The 10,132-nt window shown below is 27.5% G+C and overlaps 1 protein-coding gene across 1 annotated transcript; it reads left to right on the forward strand.

The window, feature by feature from the left end:
• The first annotated feature begins 7,502 nt into the window (after window positions 1-7,502).
• Window positions 7,503-9,571, forward strand: LOC136090538 (uncharacterized). Its single transcript, XM_065817313.1, has 3 exons — window positions 7,503-8,986; window positions 9,056-9,124; window positions 9,391-9,571. The coding sequence occupies exon 1, from the start codon at window positions 7,660-7,662 to the stop codon at window positions 8,194-8,196; it is 537 nt and encodes a 178-aa protein (XP_065673385.1). The 5' UTR covers window positions 7,503-7,659; the 3' UTR covers window positions 8,197-8,986; window positions 9,056-9,124; window positions 9,391-9,571.
• The last annotated feature ends 561 nt before the right edge of the window (window positions 9,572-10,132 follow it).

Below are 10,132 nucleotides of genomic sequence, written 5' to 3' on the forward strand. Positions count from 1 at the left end.
AATCATTTTTTAATATAAACTAATTTTTTTCAACTTTGTTATATAAGCTGGTTTGGGGCTTAACCAGCCATATAATAAGTTCTAACGATTTTATTACCTAGTGGTACTGTTATCTAAAACCGCTGAAATATACGATTTAAGATCCGTGTATCACGATTATTTTAATAGGGTGGGGGTGCGTGATCGTGCGTTGCGCGAGGGCGGCAAATAAATTGGGACGAAAAATCTATAGTTATTTCACATTGTAAATTTGTATCTCCAGATATTTAAAATATATTTTTGTTAAAGCAAATCAGAAAAAAGAGGTTAATTGACCTTCGTTATTTTAAACTTGAACTAACGTTTAAAACTCATTAAATCAAATTTATTTTAAAATATAAATAGTACAAGATTATATTATCGTTCTTCGTAGCGTCCTCCGCGCGTTAATTCCCTTCGGAGTCATTTCTTTAAATGAATCTCGCGGTGTAAACATTTTAATTCTTTTTTAAGGAATTAGAGTAAATTGTTGTTACGTTAAGTCAAGCTCTATACGCATCGTGAGTTAATAGTCCAATAATTATCTTTTAAAGCACTTCTTAACCTGAACAAGTAGCCTAAGAGTTGAAATGATTTTATGAAAATATGCTTTTATCAGGGCTGTGGAGTCAGAGTCGTGGAGTCGGAGTCGTGAAGTCGGAGTCGTGAAGTCGGAGTCGCGACATTTTTAGCGGAGTCGGAGTTGCTGAACAAAATCGCGACTCCCTTTATCAAAACTTTACAAATTCGTGATCGTAAATCCCCTCCGCCCACAAAAAAATCCGAACCGCACACCAAAAAATCCCTATCACCAGTGGGCGGTATAGATTTTTTCCGATATAAAAAATACTTCCTTTTTTTAATGTTTATAATTTTTCCTAAAAAAAAATCATAAAATATAGTTGCTTTCATATAATTGAAATAACAAAAAAAAAAAAACAATATATAAATGAAATTGCTGAAATGAAATTAAGGGAGAGGGGGGGGGGGTAGTAGGTCCTTAAAGAGTACCAATTTCTTCTTAAAAAAAGAAAAAAATAGTCTTCAAAACTAAAATTCATCCAACTGAAATGTGTCAATGATTCGCTATTTTAAAAATGTTTCAATACAGAATCACCGGTACAAAGAAAATATTTGTAATTTGCAATCTCTTGTCAGTTCATGGTTAGATTTCTATATAATCAACAATTCAAGTTGTATTAATTTCATCTTATTGAAAAAATTGAAAAAACTTTACAAAATGTCTGACAAGAAGAAATATGCACGTGGCTATATGAATATTTGAAGTTGAATTTTATTGAAAGTATCATAAATAAAAAAAACCTAATGTATTTAATATGTAATATAACTTATCAATAACTTTATCAAACGACGCAATGAAGCCAAATAGATTGCGAAAACATCTGTCTACAAAACATCCAAATAAGGACCAAACCGATTAAATATTTTCAAGAATTATATAAAAAATCCTAACCGGTCAAAAATTGGTGCATCATTTAAAAAACACGGTGCAACGAACAAAGATTGTTTACTTGCCTATTATCTAATAAAAATATAATAGATATTTATTTATTTTTATTTTATTTCGTCAATTTAAGGATTTTAAAAATAATTTTATTCATTAACCTCGTTATTAAGTTTTAGAATGAGTTTTTGTTTGAATAGAGAAAGAGAAGAACAATTTTTCAGCTCGTTATTTAACAAAGTGTTCCCTAATTTAGGGCCTCTAACCCAGTGAAAAATAAAACCGCGTCCCACATGGGTTACGCGTGGGTTCCGTGTGGGATTGATGGGATTTACGTGGGACGGATTTTCCCATGTGGTATCCGTATGGAAATTTGTCACCTTAAACCCATGTGGGTAATCCCACATGGGTTACATATGGGAACCATATGGTATTTACACACATGGGAAATCCCACGTGGGTTTCCTGTGGGATTTGGATGGGAATTAATTTAAAAGCTGGTAACTAAAAAAAAAACTAAAGAAAAAATTTTTAAATCGACATTGCATTGCGTTACGTTTATATTGTGTAAAAATATTTTATATTAATAGAGCGAATGGCAAGCAAGTATGTAAGTACCACGAATAATGTTTATATTTCTTTATAGAAAAAAGATTAAGATATGTGCAAATAGACGTATTATTAGGATAATATAATAGTTATTTGAATTTAGATTTTGAGTTAGTTATTTGCAAATAATTAACTGATGCAAGTTGAAATGTTGTCAAAAACCAATCTTGCATGCATGGGACACTGCAGTGTCCCACAAAGAAATGCAGGTTTGAAACTCGAAGAATTCCCAATTTTCTTTATTAAAAAAAAAAAAGTAGGATGGAGATGGGTTTCTGTAACTTTTTTTATGCTCCAAAACTTTTAATTTTAGATATAATAAGGTCCTTAAGACTTAAGGGACTTACGAACTACATTGAGGAACAAAAACAGAATATTTACAGAAACTTTTCAATTTTTAGTTTGGAGTACCACAGTGTTATTGGGAATAAAGCCTCTGGCTCCAGTTTTCAAAGTAATATGATCTAAAGTAATGTTTAAATAAAATAATATGCTTTAAAATGCATATAGTTATACATATAACTCCTGATAGTTAACTATATGTATAACTAGATATACATATAATTTGTTATAAAAACTTATTTTTTAAGGTTATGCTTGAACAAATTAGTACCAATTAATTCAAATTCAAGATTTAGTTAAAGTTCAAGTTTAAGTTCTTATTTATTCATTGTTTTTGTTAATTTTATATTTATTTGTTCAAATTTATCAGTTAGTACTATTTTTTACTACAGTAAGAATGTTTATCATTGTTGAACGTGATTTTATTAGTAACTTAATTTTATTTTCAATATATTTTGACAACACCCTTTACATTTTAAATGATGACAGCTTTACTTTTCTATTGATGTTAAATTTATTACGTTTCAATAACTCAGATTGAATCTTAACTGAATTATTGTAAGCATTTGTAGGGGTTTGTTGTATATCAAATGGTGTTGTAAATAAAGTAAAAATAATATATATATATATATATATATATATATATATATATATATATATATATATATATATACATATATACATATGTATATATATATATATATACAAATATATATATATTTGTTGAACGTCGTAATAGCATAAAATAAGTAATTATTTTTAAAAATAACTCGATGTTTTTTATTCTTGACATGTTTCGTAAAATTTTATTTACATTACAGCTTGTTTATTAAGTGAGGGACTTTCCCATTTAATGTGGAGAGCTTTACATTATGCTATAAACTTATCTATTTAATTTTACTGTCAGTTTATTTATATATATATATTTTTTGACAGTTGGTTATTTTTATTGGTTATTTACCAAGTTATTTTGTAATAAATATATTGGTTTATTATGTATAATTTTTTGTCCGTTAATATTTCTCTGTAAAGACTTCTATTTTTTAATATACATTTCAGAGTTTTTTATTATTGTAAAATAATCTTTTGAAAATGTAAATAAAATTTTACGAAACATGTCAAGAATAAAAAACATCGTGTTATTTTTAAAAATAATTATATATATATATATATATATATATATATATATATATATATATATATATAAAATTCATTTTATAAAATAGAGACTGACAACTGATAATTAATGGATGTAAATACAAATTATAAAAATCATGTAAACTTCATTTATTATTTCTAAATACTATATTAATGTTAGTCGACAAAGTTAAAATCAATTTAGAGCATTGTTATTAGTTCTTTTGCGATTCGCACTTCCACTTCTGTCTCTCAAATTTATAAAATAGGTGGTCAAAGCTTGCTCATTAGGTAGGTTATCAGCATAACAATGCTTTTTTCTTACACTTTCTTAAGAGAAATATGGCAAATTGATTACTTATTTTACCTAAATCATAGGGTCATCTATGCATAATGATGTCAGATGATGACCCGTTTATTGAACACCTTCACCTTTTATCAAACTCAGTCAATTTTTTGCCATCTCCCATTGAAAATGATGTCAGTTTTTGTTATCATATTATGATGGTATATCTGAATTGTTAATATAATATAAAAAATGAATATACCATCAATTTTTTTCTGGTTCAATTATACATTTATTCTCAACAGTACTACAGTTTTAAGCAACAAAAGCAAGAAGTTTTTAGACCACATTGTTGGTGTAAATACCTCTAAAACCTGCTCATAGCTAGCATATATTGTTTTACTTTTTTTTTAAATTAAATATGTTACTTTTTTTTTAATTCAATTTTTTAGTTGACATTATTTTGGTCTCAACTTCCCCTCCCCATTGTCAATTATTGTTAAACTCACACTGCCCCTCTATCTACTGGCATCATTTATGGATGATCCCATAGCCTAAATACTATATATATATCTATATATATATATATATATATATATATATATATATATATATATATATATTCTTTTTACTTTATTTACAACACCATTTGATATACAACAAACCCCTACAAAGCTTACAATAATTCAGTTAAAATTCAATCTGAGTTATTGAAACGTAATAAATTTAACATCAATAGAAAAGTAAAACTGTCATCATTTTAAATGTAAAGGGTGTTGTCAAAATATGTTGAAAGTAAAATTAAGTTACTAATAAAATCACGTTCAACAATGATAAACATTCTTACTGTAGTAAGAATTAGTACTAGTTAACAAATCTGAACAAATAAATATAAAATAGTGAAAAAACAATGAACAAATAAGAACTTGAACTTGAACTAAATCTTGAATTTGAATTAATTGGTACTAATTTGTTCAAGCATAATCTTAAAAAATAAGTTTATATAATAAATATTATGTATAACTAGTTATACATATAGTTAACTATCAGGAGTTATATGTATAACTGCATGAATTTTAAAGCATTTTATTTAATTTATATATTACTTTAGATCGTATTACTTTGAATACTGGACCCAGAGACTTTATTCCCAATTACACTGTGGTACTCCAGATTAAAAATTGAAAAGTTTCTGTAAATATTCTGTTTTTGTTCCTCAATGTACTTCGTAAGTCCCTAAAGTTTTATGAACTTTATTATATATAAAGTTAAAAGTTTTGGAGCATAAAAAGTTACAGAAACCTCCATATCTCCCTCCTATTTTTTTTTTTTTTTTTTTTAATAAAGAAAATTTGACTTTCAAAGCAGCATTTCTTTGTGGGACACTGCAGTGTCCCATGCATGCATGCTTGGTTTTTGACAACATTTGAACTTGCATCAGTCAATTGTTTGCAGATAATATACTCAAGAACTATATTCAAATATCATATGAACATGTTAAAGAATGTTCATACGATATTTGAACATCACAAATTTAATAACATTGTTGTGATATGTTATATAAATAATACCATAATAGATTATGATATGAAAATAAGATAGGATATGAAGGCAATGATCAAAGAATAAATTTACTTATAGAAATTTAGATGTTTGTTTATTAGTTTCAGAATATTATATTATGTGTGACCACAGCCTTCTATAATAACAGGCCTTGACATCGCGCAACAAAGTTGTTAAATTGAAGGCCAATTCCTAAAACTGTGTTTACATTTTCATCTTTTAACATTAGACGAAAGTTTGTGTTCATGCTTTTTTAATAAATCTTTAAAATTTGATTGGTTTATAAATTAGATATTGCAACTTCAAGACGATAATGTTGTAAGGTTCAAGGCGTTACATTGTAAGATAATAGTATTGTCAAACTAACAGTAAGTTTTTTTAATAATTAAAATGCCTTTAAAATGCTGTGTATCTCTTTGCAAGTCGAACTATCTCAACTACAACAAAAATATCAATTTATACAACTACAATATTAATACTCAACTACAACAAAAATATCAATTTATACAACTACAATATCAATACTCAACTACAACAAAAATATCAATTTATAAATTCCCGAAGAATCTCGAGGAGAGAAAAAGATGTAGTGAAGCTATCCCTAAGAACTGGTTTTATTGTTACAGACTATACAGCAGTATGTCAACTTCATTGGCCAAATGAAGCACCTTTTGAAAGCAAATATGGGAAGCAACGTCCTTTAAACACACCATCTGTTTTTAAAATTTTACGTCTAGTTGTTTAGCCACACCAGCAAGTTAAGTTAGAAAAACTGTAACTTCAAGCGGTTTTCGAAGCATTTTACTAAATGAGTTAAATGATTTTCTATAAGAGGATGAACTTATATTTGACGATATTCAATCTTTGTTAAGTAATAATAACGATGTTATTGTTTTCCAGCTTAATAAAAAAAGTTTACACATGCAATCAAAAATGTACAAACTTGGTGTTCCATTATTTATTTTAGTAATTTTCAATGATTATTCATTTGTAATTAACCATAATGGTACAACTTGTAATATTTCATCTTTAGCTGTAAACAAATTAAAGTTAATAAAAACAAAATCAGCTTTATTTGAAGTAGTTAGATTTTTTAAAAATAAAGAAAGTTCGCTTCAGTTAAATATTCTATTCGAACACCTTAATGCTATGAAAAAAGTTAATGTTGGTGAAGTTTTATATACTCCAGATATTATATGTAGAGCATTTGAGTATTTTGCTATGCGACGAAGTTTATATGATTGTTTGTGTATTGACTACAAGTTGTCAAGTATAAGGACTTTAACAAGATTGACTTCAAAAATAAGCTCAATGGAGGACCTAAGTTTCATAAATAGTATTTTTATGAATTTAAATCTATTGAAAAGAACTTCCATACTACTAATTGATGAGGTCTATGTCAAAGCTTCATTACTTTACTAAAGAGGTGCTTTGTTTGGTCAAGCAGTAAACTACCCTGAAAAGTTAGCTAAAACAATTTTATCATTTATGATTAAATGTCTTTTTGGAGGTCCAGAATTTATATGTAGAGCTCAACCTGTTGCAAATTGTTCCTCTGAATTTCAGTTTTCTCAATGTCAACAAATTGTTCATACGATCAATAATATTAAAAATAGTAAGACATTGGTAATAATTACAGGTGGTAACCGTGTAAATCAAAGATTTTTTGGAATTTTTAAAACAGTTGATAGTAAACCATGGTTAACAAGATCAGGTATATATTTTTTTTATGATTATGTGCATCTCTTAAAATCTATACGAAACAATTGGTTGACAGAAAAGACTGACGAACTTCAATTTTTAAACAATAAAGAACTGGCTTTGGCTAAGTGGAGTAATTTATAAACTTTTCTAAATCACTCCACTTAGCCAAAGCCAGTTCTTTTAATCTAAAACTTTAATTTAAAAACTGAGTGCAATTGTCTTTTTAAACTCTCTAAACTTACAGCTAAATCAGTTTATCCAAAACCAATAGAGAGACAATCTGTAAAGTTTTGTTTGTCTGTTTTTTGTGAAGAAACAGTAGCTGCATTAAGAACGCATCTAGAGATTGAAAATAAAGCATTTGAAGGTACTGCTGTATTTATTTAAAAAATTTTTTTTTTTTTTTTTGAATGTTGTTAATGTCAAAGCACCTGGTGCTGGCATTCGGTTTAGAAATGAATTATGCGGAGAAATCCACTCAGTTGGTGATCAACAGTTACAACTGCTACGAGATATTGCTGAACTGTCAAATTTTATGAAACCTACAGGTAAGCGTGTAAAACAGCTTACGCTAGATACTAGCAATGCAATAGCGCATTCATGTTATGGCTTTATTGATCTCGTAGAAACTTTGTTGAGTAATGGAGCAAAGTATGTCTTATTAGGTTGGTTTTCAACAGATCCACTTGAAAAAGCTTTTTCTAAGCTTCGACAGGGATCTGGAGGTACTTACTTTATAAACGCTAAATCTGTAATTGAAAAAATTAATATTCAACATACTAAATTGATATTACAACTTAACATTCCTGTTGATGGTATTGATGGTCATACTTGTGACATATGTTTTAGAGATATTTCTACTGATGAAAAAGAACTTCTAGATAATATACATGATCTTGAAAGCTCAGTTAATAAATCTACATTAGTGGCTATAGTTTACTTAGCTGGCTATGTGCAAAAAAGCGAAATAAAAATTTATGATGATTCTACCAATTATTATTATAAATATGGAAGTTATCTGTATAGCCTAAACAGAGGCGGATTTGAAATTCCTTCTGATACTCTTGTCTAATGGTCAATATTTTGCTTTTTTTTTTTTATATATATATAGAGATGGGTTCAAGGTGCTACTGACCCTTTATGCAGAACATTTTGTGTTACTCAGTTTCAGTTCATTGCTGCTAAATATAGATTTGAAATCACAAAAAAACTGCTAAAGAATTACTCACTAATTACCACTCCCAAAGTACTAAAGCTATCATAATTTATGTGAAAATTAGTTTTGTATTTTATTATGCTATTTACTTGTTATGTTTTTTATTTTCTCATTAGCCTATATGTCTCTCAATATGTTTGGATTTGTAAATATTTACCCTGTTGAGATATATTGGTAAAACTTTTTTGCTTGAATCGACTTTTGTTGGTGTTTTTTATTGTTGGTAATTTTTATTGTTACCATTTTTAGCAAAAAAAATTAAAAATACAGTTATCTTTCTAATATATAGATATATACTTTGTTATAGTTCTGCTTGTTATTGATACTATTTAATATTACATAAATTTTCTTAATGAAATTTGAAATACGAAAAATATGATTATCTTTTAACAATTTTTTGGTTTTCTTTTTATATTTCCGTCTTTACTAGAGATTATTATTAGAAAACATAGACTGCCATTACACCCTACCTAATATGAAAATATATCAATATAAGTAAAAGTGAAAGTTTAATCGGCCTTCAGTTTTTACGGCATTTTGCGCGATGTCAAGGCCTGTTATTATAGAAGGCCATGTGTATGACGAAAAAGTAAAGATATTTTTGCATCCACTGGCTATTGCACCCAAGGTCTACATCATTGAAAAAGTAGGTTTTTACATTTTTGTTTTTGTTTTTTTGTTTAACTACTTATCCTAATTGATCACTTTTTTTCAGGATTCTCCTCATGGGTTCAAGCTCATTACGCATAATATGTGTTCAATTACCCATAATACGTTAGTCATTGTAAGTAATAAATTAGAAAATAATTATTTGTGAAATGTTGTAGTCATTAATGATTTCAACCTGGCTAATAATCAAAATTGCTCGACTAATAAGGTTCCTTATTAAAATTGTTCTCTCTCTCTCTCTCTCATATATATATATATATATATATATATATATATATATATATATATATATATATATATATATATATATATATATATATATATATATATATATATATATATATATATATATATATATTTGTATTTATTTTTTTTTTTTAGAAAATGTTTGAAGAAAGTTAGAAGATACTAAAAAACTTGGTATTATGCAAGCCGAAGCGATTTAATTAATTCAATCGATAAAAAACGACGTGTAAAGCGCAAAAGAAAAAATAATATTTTTAATATTCATTTTGGATGTATTAATTAATAGCATTTATTTTGAAATAAATTCATTTTGCAACACGGTTTTTAATTTTATAAAATTTCGTCATATCAGTTTAAGGTAAATCGCACAGGTTATAGGTGGAAAACATCACATGTAAAAGATCAAAAATGCTACACATTTTGAATACCAAATGGGATAAAGTAGCAAATACCAGATTAAGTTAAACCTCTCTGAAAGCTTCGATGATTAATTTTAAATTACTATTTAAGTAATTTTTAAATTAAAAGAAATTTAAAAATTATCATAGAAGCATTCGGACTTTCATTTGTCTAGTATTGACTACTTTTATACCATTTGGATTAAAATATGTGGCATTTAAGATCTATAACATGTAGTATTTTCCACCTATATCCCATGTAGGATTTACCACATAAAACCCATGTGGGATTTACCATATGAAACCCACATGGGACAAAATAATAATCCCCATATGGGTTACATATGGTAAAAACCCACGCGTATCCCATATGGGATTTACCATATGGAATCCATGTGGGATTTACCATATGAAACCCACATGGGACAAAATAACAATCCCCACATGGGTTACATGTGGAATAAATCCACGCGTATCCC

The sequence above is a fragment of the Hydra vulgaris genome, chromosome 14 (genome assembly GCF_038396675.1).
Source record: "Hydra vulgaris chromosome 14, alternate assembly HydraT2T_AEP".
In the NCBI taxonomy this organism is placed as follows: domain Eukaryota; kingdom Metazoa; phylum Cnidaria; class Hydrozoa; order Anthoathecata; family Hydridae; genus Hydra; species Hydra vulgaris.

Coding starts and splice junctions, on each gene's coding strand:
- LOC136090538 (XM_065817313.1), top strand. CDS start 7,660: ATGAAACCTACAGGTAAGCGTGTAAAACAGCTTACGCTAGATACTAGC.